Source organism: Ochotona princeps, chromosome 3 (genome assembly GCF_030435755.1).
Source record: "Ochotona princeps isolate mOchPri1 chromosome 3, mOchPri1.hap1, whole genome shotgun sequence".
NCBI classification, from domain to species: domain Eukaryota; kingdom Metazoa; phylum Chordata; class Mammalia; order Lagomorpha; family Ochotonidae; genus Ochotona; species Ochotona princeps.
The window spans coordinates 102,842,364-102,861,453 of record NC_080834.1 but is presented as its reverse complement, the minus strand read 5'-3'; the positions used below and the strand labels follow the sequence as shown (position 1 = coordinate 102,861,453).

The 19,090-nt window shown below is 43.9% G+C and overlaps 1 protein-coding gene across 3 annotated transcripts in view; it reads left to right on the top strand.

The window, feature by feature from the left end:
- DGKG (diacylglycerol kinase gamma) overlaps window positions 1–19,090 on the top strand; it is a 196,364-nt gene that overhangs the window by 66,900 nt on the left and 110,374 nt on the right. For 2 of the 3 annotated variants that reach the window (XM_004591248.3, XM_004591245.3), the window contains exons 6-9: window positions 7,713–7,883; window positions 11,197–11,246; window positions 14,745–14,819; window positions 15,710–15,832. In XM_004591248.3, coding sequence (XP_004591305.2) covers window positions 7,713–7,883; window positions 11,197–11,246; window positions 14,745–14,819; window positions 15,710–15,832 — 419 coding nt within the window. The remainder of the gene's footprint in view (window positions 1–7,712; window positions 7,884–11,196; window positions 11,247–14,744; window positions 14,820–15,709; window positions 15,833–19,090) is intronic. The other variant, XM_058662200.1, reaches the window with a different exon arrangement.

Sequence of the window (19,090 nt, the reverse complement as noted above, 5' to 3'; positions counted from 1 at the left end):
GGTGCTGTAACAGTAGGCTCGTTTGAACCTTGTCCTGTGCCACAGTGCCCCCATCCATTAAATGAGGCAATAAGCTGCTTTTCTAAAGGTCAAGTGAATTCCACATACAAATTCTTAGAACTATGCCTGGCATATAACAAATGCTCAGTAATAATGGTAAGCATGATTCAGGCTGCCATCCAGAAATACACTCTATCAGCAACTCAGAGTGATCTGCCAAAGTCTCTTTGACCCTCAGCCTCCAAGACCATCAAGGAGCATCTTCTAGTAGAAAAGCCCTCATGGATCCCTTTTCTCCCCCGTTGCTCCTGAAGTTTCAAATATGAAGACTTTAAGGAGTAGACCCATTTACTGCATGATCACTCAATGTTGAGTAGATTCACAGATCCACCAGGCAAACACCAAGGCCGGGGAGGTGCCCAGGAGAAATAAATGGTGCAGCTTTCTTACATTTTTCAAAAAATACATGAGGCCTGATAGATAGGAGATGCTACAGCTGAAGAAGTAGAAACTGGAGGCTGAGATGGATGAGTTCCTCCAAGTAGACCTTAAGTATAGCTCTAATATTTTTTTCCTCCCATGGCAGAATGAGACACCGAGGGGATTACAGAGTGTTTGGAATGTAGCTAAAGGACTGGTGAGGAAAAAACTCACTGAGGGTGGAAAGCAGAGGAGTTGTCTCAGGATCCTAAGCTCTGCAAATTCCAGAAACTTCTTGGCACATTTGTAGGGTTCCGGAGAGCAAGGGTTCAAAGCATTGGGGTCTTCCTTATTAGGGCCTTTGGGACAGCAGCAGGGCAAAGCTACAAAGGGGAGTGCTCGTCTACCCCTGTTCAGGATCTCTTTCAGCCATATAGGCCCATGGCCTCGTGGGAAAATGCCGTTAAGTCATAGAAAAGTCACAAATGAGTGTTACGTGGCACTAAGGCATATTCTGACATACATCATTCTCATGGGAAGAGGAAAGAAAGAAACTAGATGCTTTGAGAATTTAAACTTCCAGGAAGAAAATCAATGGTGGAAAGCATCCTGTCCCAAATTCTACACCCAGAGATTTTCTTGGCCTGAGAGTCTGGTACTTCAAGAGGAACCTGACAGAAGTGATCTTGCATTCCTTGAGGTTCCAGATTGTCTGAGCAGGGTTGATTTTAGTGAATAGAGTTTCTAATAATCAAGAAGAACTTAGGGACAGGTCAAAAGATCCATAGCAATAAGTTAGCCTTCTTATTTCATCACCATACGCGTTTGCAATACCCGTAGCTTTCTAGGTCTGAGTGAAAAACTACCAAAGATTTCCTCCTGGAGAAATGATTTGTGAGGCACCATTTTCCTTGTGTCTGGGGGAACATCAGTTCCCTGTTGTCAAATTGTGAAAGGGCAATTATCTGACTTCTGGCACAGGAAGACCTATAGTTCCTATTCTTTAATCTGCTTTTGAGACTTGAGATGGAGAAAATCCTTTCCTGCCACACCTCTGACACAGATATCTTAATTAAGTGTCCTTGTTCATCAGTGACAAGAGTAGAGGGCTAGGCAGATGCCCCAGAGAGGGACCTCTGCCAGCAAGGAAGAGACAAGTCTGGCCTCCTGAGACCAGACCATCTGCTGACAACTCCAGCCATGCCCTGTTACCCCAGCAGAAACCAAAGGAAGAATTTAGACTCTGACTTGATAGGAAGGGTCCAGACCTATCCAAGGAGACTGTAGGCTCCCATGTCTCATAAAGCACTTCACCCTGCGCATTCCCAGAGCCAGAGGGGTGCAGGCATGTGTCCATGAAACAGTGAGTTGGAGTTTGCACAGGACCCTGTCAAGAGCTCAGAGCCCCAGGCAGTTTGTCAATTGTCAGGATGAGTGTGCAGGAGCAGGAGATATAGGTGAAATCTCTACACCTTTGTCTAGTTTTGTGTAAGCTCTATAAAACATTGTCTTAAATGGAAAAAAAAAAATAACAAAATCGCCCAGAGTCCTACCAATCCGTGTGTGTGTGTGTGTGTGTGTGTGTGTGTGTTTGTGTGTGTGAGATCTCTTTGTAGATGCATTTCTGTTACATAATTTTGGTTGTAGCTTTGTCTGCAAACAATATATTCACAATTTTTCTATATTTTAATACTTTGAATTAACATCTGTTTATATGCAATCCTCACGGGGCCAGCATGTTGGCATGTCATATGGGTGCCAGTTTATGCCTGGCTGCTCTATTTCTGATCCAGCTCCCCACTCATGATCTGGAAAAGCAAAAGGGTCTTGGGTCTCTTCACCCACGTCAGAGGTCTGAAAGAAGCCTCTGGCTCCTGGCTTTGGATCAGCTCAGCTCTGGCCGTTATAGCCCTTTAGGGAGTGAGCCAGTAGATGGGGAGATGTCTCTCTTCCCTTCCCTCCCTCTTTCCTTCCTCTCTTCTCCCTCTCTCCTTCCTCTCTCCTCTCCGTAAATCTTCCTTCCAAGTAAAATACATGAATCTTTTCAAAAATGGCATCCCTGTTTTAAAACTCTCCTGAAATAATTCATTTAGACAGGGATGGTAGAGAGCACACCCTTGTCTGTAGATTCACTCCTCCAATGCCTGTAACAGATTGGTCTGGGCCAGGGCTCGCAATTCAATGCAAGGATCCCGTGTGGGTAGCAGGGACTCAACTACTAGACTCATCACCACTTCTTTCCAGAGTCTGTGTTAGTAGAAAGCTGGAGTTGGGAGCCAGAGCCGGGTTATCAAACCTGGGCACTGCAAGATGGAACATGGCATTTTCACCACTAGGGGAAATTCTTACTCTGCAATCCTTATTTTTAACAATATGAGAAAACTGAAGCCCAGTGTGGGAGGGTATGATGCATATGTAAAAATCGCATGCCATTTAGTTGAAACCAGGTGCTAGAATCCCAGTCTTCTGCCACTGGCCTGGTATTCTTCCCACTGTGTGATGCTACCCAATCAAAATCCAACACTTAATGCAGCGATTAAGTTGGAAGAAGTCAGGTATGACTAAGAGCCCTTATGCAGGAGGCTTTGTGGCTTGGCACCAGGGCTCAACCTCTGTGATCTATAAGAGCACATTGGTGGGGCCTGAGGGGTGTTCTTCTGTGGCCATAGAAGAGACATGGTTCACGCAAGGTAGTAGCAGGAGAAATGATGTTAATGGAGTGGGCCAGTGCCACTCAGTATTTCCAGAGCTCACCACCTTCATGACAAGCATGGACATTAACCCTCAGTGCAAACTAGAACAATGGTTCATTACAGTTGATTACAATAGTAAGCCCTTTCTTCAACTGTCCCTATTTCCGTCCTGTCACTGATCTACTTCCTGTCACTTGATATTGAGTTGTATTTCCTAGATTTTATGTAAATGCGATCATGTGGTATGTTCCCTTTTTGGCCTGATTTTTTCCATTTAGCACAATTTTGATTTATCCATGTTGTATTTATTTTCTGAAGGACATTTGGATTCTTTCCAGTTTTTGATTATTACCAAAAACAATTGTTAGAAATCTTCTTGTTTAAGATTCCGTATAATTTTTTTTCATTTCTCTTGAACAAATACCTAGCAGTGGCAAGGCTGGGTAAAGTATGGCAGGTACATCTTTGTAAGAAAATGTGGAACTCTTCCAAGGAGATTGAATTACTTCACATACCTACCAGCCTGATGTAAGCATTCCTATGGCTCCCCATTGTAACAGGTGTTTAGTGGTATCAGACTGTGGCATCTCCACATTCCCTAATAACGTCCTTTTAAGAGTAAAATGTCTTAGTTTTCAGGAATCTAATCCATCTTGGGGTTTTTTTCCCTTTTATGGGCTGAGCTTCTCATATAACATCTTGGAAATCTTTGCCTGACTTAATACCACAAAGAACTGGCATCTTAACGTATTGAGTCTTCCAATCCTTGAATACAGTATATTTTCCAATTTACTTTTGTTTGATTCAATTTCTTCTATACATTATTGGTTTCAATTTGGTAAGATTTTATCCAGAACTTTTGCATCTATGTTCCTGAAAGACACTGGCATACATGTTCTTTTCTTACAATAGCATCCTTTTCTCAATTTGGCTTTAGAGTATTGCTTGTCTCATAAAATTGGTTGTATAGGATTCTCTTCCCTTAATTTTTCTGGAAAAATTTATGTAAAATCCATATATCTCTTCCTTAAATGTGACAACTGGATTGCTTTTTGCATTACTACAAATATTCATTTTAGCTTTTATCAGGCAAGAGTGAAAAGGCATTTGCTCTAAGGCTAATTTTACCATCTTACTGAAGCAAAGCATTCTACTAATGTCTTGTGAACAGTGTATATTTTTCTACCCTGCTTCATGGGAATAGGGATTATTCCTGGTTTTCTCTCCATAGTGGAGCTGGTTCCCTCTGATGCCGGTTCTTTCCCTAGCCTTGGAGAGTGTTGAATAGTGCTAAGCACTACCAAGATTTATAAAGGAAAACAATACGCAGATTACCCAGAGGGGACACTTACTGCTCTCCAGCATTCTCTCCCTTTGGCAGCTCCTCCTCCCCAGGGCTCTGCTGCTTGAACTCCAACCACCTTTGCCCTCCCCAGACCTCCAGCTCCACCTCAGACGGAAGGATTGCTAGTGTCTGCCTGGGTTCCTCATCCAACTCCTTCCAAACCATGAAATGTGACAACTGCAGAGGTTACCTCTTTCCTTTCCAGTCTTTTCAGAGATGACTGTCTGCTGCTGCTTCAGATTCAGGTTCCAATGAATTGTCTGATCTTGTGTCCAGTTTTTTGGTTGCCTTCAAGTAGGAGGATAAAGCTATTTCCTCTCAGCTCTATTTTATTCAAAGTGGAAGCTGTTAATAATGTTTTATTTTTAAAAAAGATTTATCTATTTTATTGGAAAGGCAGATGTACAAAGAGGAGAGACAGAAAGGAAGATCTTCCATCCAATGATTGTCGCAAACACCGAGCCCGGTACTCGAACAAATGCCACGAGTAGAGAGAATGAATGCTTGCCATCAAGCGTGTATTCAAGCGAGCACACACCAAACAGGACGGGGGAAGCCACCAAGAGCGCCCTTGACTTCTGTCGCGTGAAAGTCTACTGGGCTTTGGTTCCGGCCTAGTGGGAACCTGCTGACTTGTTTGGCTCCAGCCTAGTGAGAGCCTACTGGCTTCGGGTGGAAGCCCGAGAGGTTTGGCTCCGGTCTAGTGGGAGCCTGCTGGCTTCAGTGACTGGGACCAAGGCATGGGTTTATATACAATTCAGTGGGTCAGGCAAGCAGTTGTTTACAACGTTTTGATTGATTAGTACATATTATCTATCAGTAACACTTGCTTTCTCTCAGTTCTGAGAAACAGGTTTTTTTTACATATTCATCCATATATAATTGCTTCTTCTTTTATCATTTTTACCATAACTTGTTTTTTATGATATGCTTATGTACATGAGAGCTTCTTGACAGGAGTGATAAGAGAGAGCTTAGTACATTGGAGTTTTGACAGGAGTGATAGGAGAGGGCTTATATACATTGGGGTTTCTTGACAGGAGTGATAGGAGAGGTGGCCCCATTTCACCAGTAGATTAGGAAGATGGAATCACCTTTGTTCAAAAGCTCAAACATACATACTATATCCATTATTAAGTCACAGCATAATTTACATAAAAGGTCTATTATTGTAGCTATTTCCGGTTCATCAATCTCAGACAAAAGTGTAGTAATATTAAGGATATAATTAAGATTATTGATGATATTACTACCCATATTTCCCATGGATTCATTTTTATCTATACCCATTTAAATATGTATTGATGGAGCAGTGTAGATGTAGGTGGAAGCAAATAAACACTTATAGTCAGACTGTTCCTATCAATGATTCACTCCCCAAGTGGTCGCAATGGCTGGTGCTGTGCCAGTCTGAACCAAGGAGCCAGGAACTTCTTTCCAGGTCTCCCAGGCAGGTGCAGGGTCCCAAGGCTTTGGACCGTCCTCAACTGCTTTCCCAGGCCACAAGCAGGGAGCTGGATGGGAAGTGGAGCTGCTGGGATTAGAACCGGTGCCCATATGGGATGCCAGCGCATTCAAGGCGAGGACTTTAGCTGCTAGGCCACGGCGCCAGACCCATGTTGATTATGTTTTAATTGACAAATAATCTGAGAAAGTAGCAATAACTGGGGCAGTGTGAAAATTTTCACCAACTTCCTCCAGTGGTGATTTTAATACTTCTATTTGCATATATTATTTCATTACAACCATTGTAACCTCACTATCCACATTTTTATTTATGTACCCTTTTTATTTCAGAATCTGGGAGAGATAGATATCTCCCAATCATTGGTCTCTCCCAAATGCCTGCAACAACTGAAGTGAACCAGGTCAAAGCTAGGAGCCAGGAACTCCATTCAGGTTACTCAGTGGGTGGCAGGATACAACCACTGGAGCTATCACCTGCTGTCCCCTAGAGGCACATTAGCAGGAAACTGATACTGGGAGCAGTGCTGCGACATGGACCTAGCATGTTGGCTTTCCAAAAATCTGCATCTTAACCGCTGTGCCAATGCCCACCCCATCTTTGCTCTTATTTTATTCTGATGTATTTTCTTCTCTACTTGCATACCTCTGATTCTTTCTGCTCTTTTTTCCTAATATTTTATTTAATTATTTGCAAGGCAGAGTTACAGAGGTTGAGGGGAAAAACAGAAAGAGAGATCTGCCATCCTCTGGTTCTTGCCCCAAATGGCCACAACAGCCAAGATTGGACCAGACAAAACCCAGGAGCTTAATCTGGGTCTCCCACATGGGTGGAGGGGTCCAAGTACTTGGGCCCCCTTGTACCGCTTGCCTAAGCACATTAGCAGGGAACTGGATTGGACATGGAACAGCCAGAATTCCAGCTGGTGCCCGAATGGAGTGCTGGTATCACAGAGAGTGGCTTAACCTGATGTGCCACAATGCCAATCTCTCTACTCTTGTCTAACAGAGATTATATCTTCTTAAAACCTCTGGTGGGCTTTTCCAGGAAGAATTTACTTTCAAAGATTTGGTCCTCTGAGACCATTTCACATGCTGGAGGCCTGTATGACACTGTGCAAAGGTGACCCTTGACCACTGTATCCATCTGGATAATGGTTCATTTCCTTCAGACCCAATCTAACGCCAGGACCTGGCAGGCTTCATCCAACACAAGTCTGCTGACTGAGATATTTACTTCTATTGCATGTTCCCTTGGTTCTCTGAATAGAGTGCCCGAGTAAATGCAGTTAGTCACAGCCTTTAGTGTTTAGAAAGTAGTTGAATGGTAATGCAGACTTTCTCTTCTGAATATTATTTTCTTTGTCTTTAAACGTATGTCAAAAGGAAAATTTTACAGGGCATATTAGCAAATGACTATTGATCACTTAGCATTTTAAGATTTCATTCCAGTTTACTTCTGAAAGTCAAATGTGTTGCCCCAAAAGTAAGCTACATGTTTTTCATTGTTGACTGCTGGCATTAGCAAGCATCACTGCCATCTTTGTTGAAAATCCATACAGTGAAGCTGAATTTCCTACCAGGAAATGGACTTTTGAGGGATCAGAATGTGAACTCTACAAATTGGATTTCTAGAGCCTCTGCTGTGGTCACATCTAGATAAACAAAGCTTGTGAAGAAATCTACATAAAATTCTTGTCTTTATCATGAAAAGGATGGGGCGACAAGAGGAAGGTTAATATTTACTCAGTACTAAGCACCCTTGGACACTTTCCTTTTGCTTGTCACAGAACCCAAGATGGCTGGGAAGCAAGTCCCAGCTGACAACCAGGTGCCTGCGACCTCACTGGGAGCCCCTGCCGTTCAGTCTTCAAGCTCAGAACTGCCCACTGTGTTCCTGAAAGATGTGGTGTGTTACCTGTCCCTGCTGGAGACAGGAAGACCTCAGGATAAACTGGAGTGTAAGTGCTTGCCCTGTCAAGGGACTCCGGCTTTTTCCTAGAGAAGGGTCTGGGTTTATACATCATCCCTAAACACCATGGGGATTGATCTGGGCTCACATGTGTCTGTGGGTGGGTGGGTGTCCTCCCTGTTGGGGAAGGTTCCTCTGTCCTGTCATTATGAACAGTGTTTCCTGGGTGATTGCCTCTAATCCCTGCTCCTACAGCCCAGTAAAAAGTACCTGTTACATAGAGGGTGAAGAGAGCAACTAAGACCTTGACATTCAGAACCACAATATGGGAAGAAAAGAGGATCACATACAAGAATTATAACTCTCTTTTCTTTGCTGGCAGAACTTCCTAAAATCCTCGCATCCAAAAACTGCCACCTCCTCTTCTTAGTCAAGCTCTTAAGAAAAGATATTTAGCATCTGTCTTCCATCCTTATTTCATGCCCACGTAACTCTATCAGATTTTTTTTTCTTGAGATTGAATCAACCTCTGACTTGTGAAGTTTATTTCCCTTTCTCTGTCCACCCCTCACCCTAAACTGGGTGGTTTCTCAAGAAAAAGGACTAGTTCAGGTAGCAATTTGCTTTCACAATTTGACTGCAATGGACTTTAAAAACCTGTCTTCTGGAGAACATAAAGTCGGCGGTCAGTGTGGCCTAAACAGCCTGCAGTGTGGCAAAGCACACAGACCAGGGATGGCTTGGCTGCCTGGGGAGCCTACAGGAAGACTTTCCAGCCGGGGGTGGTAGGACCTCATGAGAAGCATGCACTATCTTTGCTTCTCTGTAAAGGAAAAGTGTCCTCACTATGACAGAAGTTGAGATTGAAGTGAGTAGGGAGACTAGAGGCATTAGGCAGGGGAGTCCAACGAAGGTGAACTAGCCACCAATAAAATGAAATAGTTTGCTCATTAGCTGAGCTTGGCATCACCCCTTGGTTCCAGGTGTTAACAATCACAGGTCTTAAATGCTAATTTGCTAACAAATATAGCCAGGTTCATTTTTCTTCTGGATAAGGTTGAAAGTGAAATATCAAATCATTTCCAAACATCAGCTGCATTTGGTCATCTTAGGCATTATATTTGTTATAACTACTGAAGAGAATGTTAGCACAGTCTTCGTGTTGTGAGTCTCAAGCTATGTCTTGAAATGGCAAAGGGAAGAGACTTTAAAACTTTATTATAGAAAATAACTTTTTAATGTAGATAAAGGTAGAGATACAGTAAAGTTCCATGTACGTATCATGGAGTCTCAACCCATGGTGATCTTGTCCACCTTATGTCTCTTACCCATTCCCTCTGCCTCAGATTATTGTGAAGCAAATTCTAGGCATCATATAATTCCATCTATAAACATTTGAGGATGTACTCCTAAGATCTCACTTAATATAAACATGCAAATATATCCACAGCACTGTTATCCCACCTAAAGAAAAGAATTCTTGTTTTAAGATGTATTTATTTGTTTGAAAGTCACAGTTACAAAGAGGGAAAGACAGAGAAGAAAATAATTCACTGAAATTACCAAATATTTCATCGGTAACCATAATTTGACAGTAATATATTTTTAAATGTGTGCTTGGCTTGATCCAAATGAAGTCTATAGATTGCCATGGGTTATCCCATCTCTTCAGTTTCTTTTCGTCTTTTGTTTTCCTCTACATATTTGGCTAACAATTCATGTTCTCCCATTTTCATGATGAAAAAAGTAAGTTAAGCTTTTCTCTTTTTCATCTTTGTGCAAACTATAGCTTGAAATCCCATCAACAGCTAATACAATTATAGTAACTCTCATCACTGAACAACACCTCACATTTGCTAAACACTTTACAGGCATTTTCTCATTTTAAATTCACAATAACCCTAAAGGGATGATATGATTATCATCATTTTACATGTAAGAAAGTACAAAGAGGTTAAAAGACTTGCCTGATGCCACAGTGCTAAAGGGGGGGACATCTTAGGATGTCCACTCAGCTCTCTCTGATTCCATTGTTCATGGACGGTAGGACCAGAGGGAGATCAGTGGTAAATACTGCCCAGGCCCAGAGTTCTGGAAGAGTCCAGTGGGAAGCTCTGTCCTTTATATTATTTGAAGCATCTGTTCAGTGAGTCAGCAGTGTTTGTTCAGACAGGGACGTTCTGGAGGATCACAGAGAATCGGAAGGAAGCCCAGAAGTTCTCTCATAAAACACTGAGGCTCTGCCAAGGTCTGATCACTGAAAAAAAATGCAAAGTGCAGAAATGTTACAACATCTAGGAGGAAAGTGTGACACCAGGTTTACTTACCAGGAGTGTGTGTGTGACAGATGGGGACATTCCTGAGACCCAGCTGGGTTGTGTCAGAGAAGCATTAATCCAGGGACATTCCACAGAGAACCCATGTGTGGTGAGAAGTGGGCAGCTAGAGGAACAAGTGTTTAGTTCTTCTCCCACCCTACTGGCTTCTGAGGACATAGACAGAGCTATGGGTCTAGACAGGAGCTCTACCTTTTGATTGAATGAAATGCGAATTTCCAGGTACTATAAAAGAACATTTAGCCCTTTGTCCAAATTTCTCTTCCAGATCTTCCTTATACTTCTCGGCTTCCCTGCAGCAGGAACGTGATTGAGGGTGTTTCTGTATAGTATATTGACTATTTATTGATCATATTGATCTGCACTTCTATGCAATAACTACCTCCCAGCATTACTGGGGACCAAGTAGTGATGTTGAACTGCATAGGACAGTTCTTCGTAACTCTAAATGTTATATATTAATATTCATTAATTTAAAAATCAGTCAACTCTGTTGATGGCTTTCCCCATATCAAGCAATGTTGATTGGCATATCAGGTACACAGTAGTAACTCCCAAGCAGGAGAAAAATTGTCAGCATGGAGTGGTAGGCGGGGCTGGGATTTGAACTTATCTGACTCCACATCCTTTCTGTGTGCCCTAGGAAGGAACAGAGGCTCATCTATAGTTCTATGCCTGTGGCCCACCCCCACCAGGGGGTTTGCCTCGAGTGTGTTTCAGTGATGCTGGGGGTTGTACCTACTCTCCAAGGAATTGTGCTGATCACCAGGATTTCATCAACTGCAGTGATACTTAGGCAGGTCCGGAACCCCAGCCATGTGATTCTCCTCCCTTGCTCCAACCTCTCCCAGTGCTCTTCCTGAGGGAGCTGGACCCTGCAGCCTGCAGGATGGATCAGCTGGCTACAGCACCTTTACTCCCAGTGACGGTCAAAACTGATCAAAAAGTGTGGCAGCTTCAAAATCCCTCAGCCCAAACTCAGTTCCTGGAAGACACCCCAAGCCTCACCCTCTGTGTTTCTTGCAGTCATGTTTCGACTCTATGATTCGGATGAAAATGGCCTCCTGGACCAAGCGGTAAGCTCTCACTCTGGGAGCTGAGAAAGGCTGGGGGGGGAGGGGAGGGAGGAGCAGTTGGAGGCATAGCCTGAAAACTTCCAGTTTCCTGTTTGCAGGGACAGTAATATCTCAGTCAGGACTGCAGGGATCAAAGTAGAACACCTCCCATTCTGCTGCCCAAGACCCCTCCTTGCAGAAGATGAATTTAATTCACCTTTCCATCTGAAAGCCCGGCATCATGAGATCTCAGATCTCATGGGAGATGCTGTGATATCTCATCTAGTGTAATTTTCCTATATGTTCACAAACTCCCACTGCAACTCCCTGCTGGAACCCAGACACCAAGTGTGGAGAGGGAGCAGGCAACAAGACCAAGGCAAGAAGTGCAGAGGGTTGCTACTGGTGTGCTGGGCCTCACCCTGGGCCTCCTCTCTCACCCCCAAGACACCAGCAGAGGAATTTTCTCGTTTTTCAGGATCCCATCCCACTGGAAAACCCATTACTCTCCCCCCACCCCTTCAGGATGGGGTCGGGGATTGTGGGATGGCTGAGTCAAAGGAAGGGTAGAAAAGGAAAAATATGTAGAGAAGAAGGCAAATGGAGTCACATAGACTCTGTGGTCATGACTGGCAATGTCAGAGTCAGGACTCATTAATGGGAAGGCTCTGAGGATAAGGTACATGAAGATTGGGTCGGAATAGACAGAGGAAAAGAAGGAGGGATGAGGGACAGGAAGAATGGAAGAAAAGGAAGGGAGGAAGACCAAGTCCTCTCCACCAACTGAATCCTAATTCCCTTTAAGACCCAAGGTACCTCTAGTCATGTGGCAATGCTGTGGGATGCAACATTTGAAGGAACAAGCAGAGAACCATAGGCTGATGCATTTGGTCTGAATTTATTCACTGAGTTGTCCATAACACTATTCTAAGCTGGGAATACATCAGTGTAGCCTACTGACAAAATCCCATGACCTTATAAAGCTTTTGTTTTAATCTAAGCGTAAAGACAAACCATCATCATCAACTATGTGTTAAGTGGAGGTATATGCTTGGAAGAAAACTAAAAGAGAAAAGAAGTGTTGGGTGGTATCGTTGCTTCAGTTAGAGTAGCCAAGGAAGGCCTCCTAAAGGGGAGACACCGGATGGAGACTTGAAGCTGAGAAAGTAGATCCTAGAGAGATCTAGGAGAAAAGCCTGCAGGCAGAGGGAACAGCAGGTGCAAAGAGCTTGACTGCTTGACTGGAATTTTCTACTCACTGGGAGGTCACAGAATGAACGAACAGTACTAGGGGACAAGATCAGAGGACTGGGCCCAACACGATGTCTTAGTGGCTAAATCCTCACCTTACACGTGCCAGGATGTCATATGGGTGCCAGTTCAAGTCCCAGAAACTCCACTTCCCTTCCAGCTCCCTGCTTGTGGCCTAGGAAAGCAGTAAAGGATGGCCCAAAGCCTTGGAATGCTGCACCCATGTGAGAAACCCAGAAGTTGCTCCTGGCTCCTTGTTTCGGATCAGTTCAGCTCCAGTTGTTGAGGCCACTTGGAGGAGTAAATCAGCAGACAGATCTTTCTATCTCTCCTTCTCTCTGTAAATCTTCCAATAAAAATGAATAAATCTCACATACAAAAAAAGATCAGAAGACTTATGGGATAGAACAAGGAGTGATGACTTTGAGCAGAACAGTGACAAGATTATGTATCAGCGAAATTTCTAGACACTGTGTTGAGCATAAGCTGTAGGAATGAAGCTGGGAGACCAGTAGGAGGCTATTAAAATAATCATGACATGAAATGATGGTCTCCTTGCCCAAGGTACAGCATTGTAGGTGGAACCAAGTGGTTACCTTTTGAATATATATCGGTAGCACTGGTGGGCTGAAGAGAGTCTGTCATCTGACTCAATTTCCCACCCAGAATCCTTGATCATTAAACTCTTGGCTTCTTTATGGAAAAGATCATCCCCTGCTTTCACATAGCCATTCTGCTGACAGGGATGACTGTCAGAGAGGGCCTGCTTCTGGTACCGGAGCACCTCTGTCTGCCAAGGTGGTCCATTTTTACACAAACCTGCTTCTGTGCTTGCCTCCTCCGTCAACCCAGCAAGGTCACAGCAGACACATTCTCAATCTGCTCCTCCTTTTACCCCCTGGCTGCCCTCTGTGGCCATGGTTAGTGAAACATGTACTCTACACTGCAGGCCCCCAAGGACATAAAGGTGACACTCTATCTTCTCTAAAATTCTCTCCAAGCTAAAATGTCGCAGTGCCACAGCCACATTTTGTAAAGGAGGCTTTGCTCCCCATTGTGGACAAGCTTGAGTGTGTCAGTGTTCCTAAGAGAGGACACAGAACAGAATCCACCCCACTGTGGCTCTGAGAGAGTATCCAGATGTAGATTGAGCAGTGTTGACCCTGGGGAACTAGCTCTGCTGAAATCTACCCACTTCCCTACTGAATTCCCAACACTGAATCTTAATCTCAGTTCCTGAATCGCATTGTCTCATTGACTCTTGGGCCCAGCTAGACTCACAAGCTCTTCCCAATGGAACTTCTGCTGAACCCTGTTCCCACGTTCCTGCACAATGCCTTGCCTTCTTCTACTGCCCCACCTTATGGTTTTGCCATAGATTATTTTGTAATTTAAGTGATATACAAATTTTTAAGCCTCTGATTGATTTTAGCTTGCTTTTTTTTTGTTTGGACTCATAATTCTGTCTGGTGGAGATAAAATGTTTGACCCTTGCTTCAGTCCACCATGTCCTCCTAAAGCAATCTTATTATGAACATAATAGATAGTACCCGAGAGAGTCTAACGCCAAATAGTTGGATATGTTCCAGTGTGACTCTCAGGGTCCTGACTCATTAGCTCCCAGGAACTCTGAAAGATTTTGGATGAACCCTGGACTTGTTACCAGGAGACTGATCACTAGCCAAGTGTATCTCACATGAATTTTGTCTTCATAGAGTCTTGGATTATGACGCAAAAGAAAGGAGATGCCATAAAGACCTTAAACCATAGTGCTGGAGCTAGGACCAACACAAGCTCCCTCCATCCAAGTGAAACTGAACTCTGGCTATAGTGGGGATGGAGGAGATGGATCCCAAATTGCTAAGTTGGTGAGGATGAGGACAGATAAGAAGAAAGAGCACCCTGTCTTGAGCACCTTTGTTAGGAGTTACAACCACAACAATGGGAGAAATGAGGAGTGTATTCTGTGTTCTCTGAGTCAAAGGACAGAAACTGGGGAATGACAGTGGGAGCTGGTGGGGCCCAGAGATCCCACACTCCTCTGTCTTATCTGTGCTCTGAGTTTCCAGTGAGCACCTGCTGTTCACTCACTGAGTTTTGCAATCAAGGAACAAGCAGTGAGCTCCTCATGAAATGCCCATGAGTTGTACCTGTTTCTCATGCTCTGCCCTGCCTGTCTTCCCAGGGCTTGATGTTGTTGTGTTTGGCTCTTGAGAATACATCTTTGCTTCTGTCTCTCTGATATCTTTTGCCCTTGCTATTTTCTAGGAGATGGATTGCATTGTCAACCAAATGCTCCACGTTGCTCAGTACCTGGAGTGGGATCCCACGGAGCTAAGGCCTGTGAGTTTCTCTAAGTGACTGGAGAGTGAGTTTCCAAAAGAAGAGTAGGGCACACCTGGGACCTGGATGCAAATGCTAACAGCGCATGTTGCTCCCAGACTCATTTTCCTATGGGAAGTGTATTTGCAATCTTACATCCTGACCAACAGAAAATAAATGTGGACATAACTGACATATCAATTCTCTTAACCTTCACAGAACTGGAATTTTATCACAGAAACTCATAAATCAAAAAAATTTGAAGTAGAAAGCACTTTAGACATTTTCTCAGCCACGAAGTGGTATTATAATGCTAGTATTTGCATTTGTGAGCTCCTATGTATTAGATATTACACTAGACATTTCTCAGAAGTTGAAGATCTCTTATCTGAAGTCCTTAGCATTTCATATTTTTTAGTTTCTCAGGTTTTGAGATATTTGCATACTTCATAGTTGGGTCTCTCTAATCTGAAAAATTCTAAATCTGTACTGCTCCAAACTCTGAAATTTTAGGAATATATTACCTTGGCACTCAGAAAATTTCAGATTTTGGGGCGTCTCTGGTCTCAGGTTTTTTGGCTCAGTGAAACTCAACTGTGTACATTTTCGTCCATCCTCAATGGCCATGTTGCAATATTATCTCCATTTTCGCAGATAAACAGATCAGAGTTAGGGTGCCTCACCCATGTGGTCACATAAGTCGGGTCAGGGCAGAACTGGCCCTGGAACCCTGGTCTCCTCACCCTCTATTTGTTCCCCTCATTTCTCGCCACATGATGTGAAGAGGAGAAATGGGTAAAGTACAAACGAGATAACGCAGGACCAAAGAGAAAGCAGGGGTAGGGGCAGGGTTGTGGAGGGAGACGCGTGGAGGACGAAAATGGACAAGTGTTGCTCTTTGGCATCCACAGATACTGAAGGAGATGCTGCAAGGGATGGACTACGACCGGGATGGCTTTGTGTCTCTGCAGGAGTGGGTCCATGGAGGGATGACCACCATCCCGCTGCTGGTCCTCCTGGGAATGGATGACTCTGTAAGTCAGTAAACGGCACTTCTGAGACCTCTTGTCATCCCGGAGTGTCAGGGCTGGTATTAAAATCCACATATCATGTCTTCCACCTAAGGCAAGCATACCTGGCATTCAGGGCCAGCCCAGACTCCTCTACTTTCATTCCTTTTACTACTAGTGACTGAAATACATCCATTCACTCAATAGACATTTACTCAATGATTATCAAACTGAAGCTACTTTTCTGTATGCTGCAATGGGATACAGATACAATATTTGCCCACCAAGAAAAGTTTATATTCAATGAATCAAAAGGCAAAAATATGTATGGGAGAATTCCATCCTTCCCATAAATTAGATTTGTAAACTTTATGAGGATCTGGGAGGGAGAGACAGAGAGAGAGAGAGAGAGAGAAATACTAACTTGTTGGAAGGACTATTTAGCAATTGAAACCATCAGATAGGGCCGATTTTAAAAAATGAACTGTATTTATTTTATTATCTGAAAAGCAGAAATAGAGATATCTCCCTTCTACTTACTCCCCAAGTGCCCACAATAGCCAGGGCTGGGCCAGGATAAGCCAGAGGCCCTAACTCAATCTGGTTCTTCCTCAAGGGTGGACCCAAGTACTTGAACTATCATCTATAGCTTCCTTACTCAAGCATTAGCAGGAAGCTGGACTCAGAAGGGAACTGGAACTGAAACCAAGGCACTCTTATTTCTAGTGACAAAACCATTTTGGCAACTGCCCTGGGTAGATATTTTTATCCCAGTGTATTCAGCTGAAAAACTAGTTTTGAACCTAAGGAGCAAACGAAAGACTCATGATTTGTACCCGTTTCCAAAGATCTTGAACTTTCTAACATCCACACAAGATGGAGACCCCCTGTATTGAGACCTGCTGGAATGACCGTAGAGGGTGTTTGGCCCATCCCTAGAGAATGGTTGAGATTTTGGCATCCCATTCTGAAGAACAAAGGTCAAGTGAGAGAACCTGGAGGGCCTTAATCTGCCTATCAAGAATTGGTGTGGCTTGGCTGGCACAAGAGCTTGTAACTGGGAGAACAACTTGGTCAAAGCCCCAAACTGGAAGAAAAGCCAAGTTTGCTAAGACAACCAAAGGTATTAAAGGCTTAAGGAGACATTATGGTGACATATGCCCATAGTTCCCCCAGTTAGTTACTGCTTTTCTCCATATTTATCAGCAGAACTAACTTCATACATGAGGTGAGCAAGGTCAGAGCCAGTAGAAGCACAGTGCTATTAGGCACTTACCAGGACAGCTGCACAGGTTTTGTGACAAGCCCTTTTTGCAATTCCTGAAATGTCCTGGAAAGGTACAGGACGTAAGTGCTGTGGGTTTGTCTCTGGCTGCCTGTTGGGGGTCCTCAGATCACCATCTGACAATCGTAGAACGCAGGACCTAGCACCTGCCCTCCATCTCGATTCTTTTTCTAAGTGCTAAGTCCAAGTCACAGAAGCAGGACCCACACTGCTCCCTTCTTCCTCCTTAGGATCTCGGGAGAAGATCAGAGCTAGAAAAGCCCTTTGTGCTCCCAGGTCTGTCCTCTCCATTCTACAGAAAGGCCAGCAGGGAAAGGGACTTGCTGAAGGACACACAATGAACGGATGCAAGAGGTCACCTGCTGTATTCTGTATCATTAGACCCCTTGTTCAGGAAGCCTGTGCCAAGAAGCCACATGTTTAGGAACCTGCATGAGCTAGGACCTGGGACTTCTCAGAAACACGGGATGTGCTTTCAGCTGTTGCTTCTCATGGCTACATCAGAACGGAAGTCCTTCCTGGTGCCAATCTGGATCACTGGGTTTTCTCTCAGTTGGGGAATTGCAGAGACATGTTCATCACAATGAACTGACTTCTACTGTCCTGTTTTAGACTCACTGAGTCTCAGATTGCCACCAGCTCTGTCTGGAAAGGTCCCCTGTTTCTAGCTATAGAAGAAAGAGGCCAGCTGTGTCTTCAACATTCTCCCCCAATTGCCAACCTCGCCCTACAGGAAACTCAAATTTACATCAGGAAACTAGCAAAACGTAAATGCAGTTGTTCTTAACTGAAAGTTATTTCTTTGAGAGAGATAGACAAATAGTTCTCACTCCCTGGTTCATTGCCCAAGAGCCTGCAATGGCCAGATGGGACCAGGGGTGAAGCGATGAGTTGGGGACTCTGTCTCTGGTTTCCCAATTTCCTGAGCCATCATCACCACTTCCAGGGCCTCCACTGGCAGAAAGATGAATCTAGGAGCTGAACCCGGACACAGGTGTCTTAAACAATAGGCCAAATGCTCACTGCAAATTTGTTTTTCAGTAGATACTAAGGACAGTTTTAACATTTAATATTTAGGGGTTTGGAGAAAGCCATCAATTTATTAAAAGTCTTGCTGCTTGTTTGGGTCTTTTGGAACCTACAAATGACCACTGAAAACCCTAGGTGAGGGGATTAGGTTAAGCACAACCTTGTGCCTGGAGAAGGAAGTTTAATCCTTGGGTTCTGTAGCTTCCATGGTGTAGAATTGAAAGAGCCACATGATGGCGCCATAACCCAAGCAAAAATGTTACGGGCTTGGCTTCCAAGTCTGGGTCCTTTTGCTCCTTGTAGCTGTTTTTTTTTAAAAAAAAAAAAAAATTAAAAAAAAAAAAAAAACGGCTGAGAAAGGGAGAGTAGTCCACAAACAGTATCAGAGGCAGCATGGGAAAATATTTTTAAACAAAATGTCATTCCTTTGGGCTGCATGAAAAATAATTTAAATAAGAATTTAGTTCCACCAAGGCAGGTCTCTGACAAGCAAGATTTTGAGGAAGTAGAAAAAGCCTAACCAACCAGAGAAGGAAACCAACATATAAGCAAGAATTGGGGCTCCTCTAGAATGCATGATGAGAACTCTGGGCCCAGGGGCAGGTGTGGCTGAGGGGACCAATGCAGAGACGCAGTTGCCTGGAAGTAAAGCTGGATTTGAAATAAGTATGTAGGACTCCAGATCCCTGATCCCATCCCCTCACTGCAGTGATATTTTTACTGCCCTTGACACCTACCTGAGGGCGTCAGGGTTATCTCATTCATGGGACTGTCGCTGTCACCACTTCCCTGAGCTGCCAGGGGGACAGTGGGTGTCCGGGGAAGGTGTGTGTGTGACTGTCTGTGGTTTGGTTCATCTTGTGTGTGAAGATGATCTCACTGTGGAACCATGTCAGAGGAAGTGGCTTCGCTCTCCTTGGGCCCACATCTCTTTTCTGTTATATGTCATAGAAACTTGGCAAGAGGAG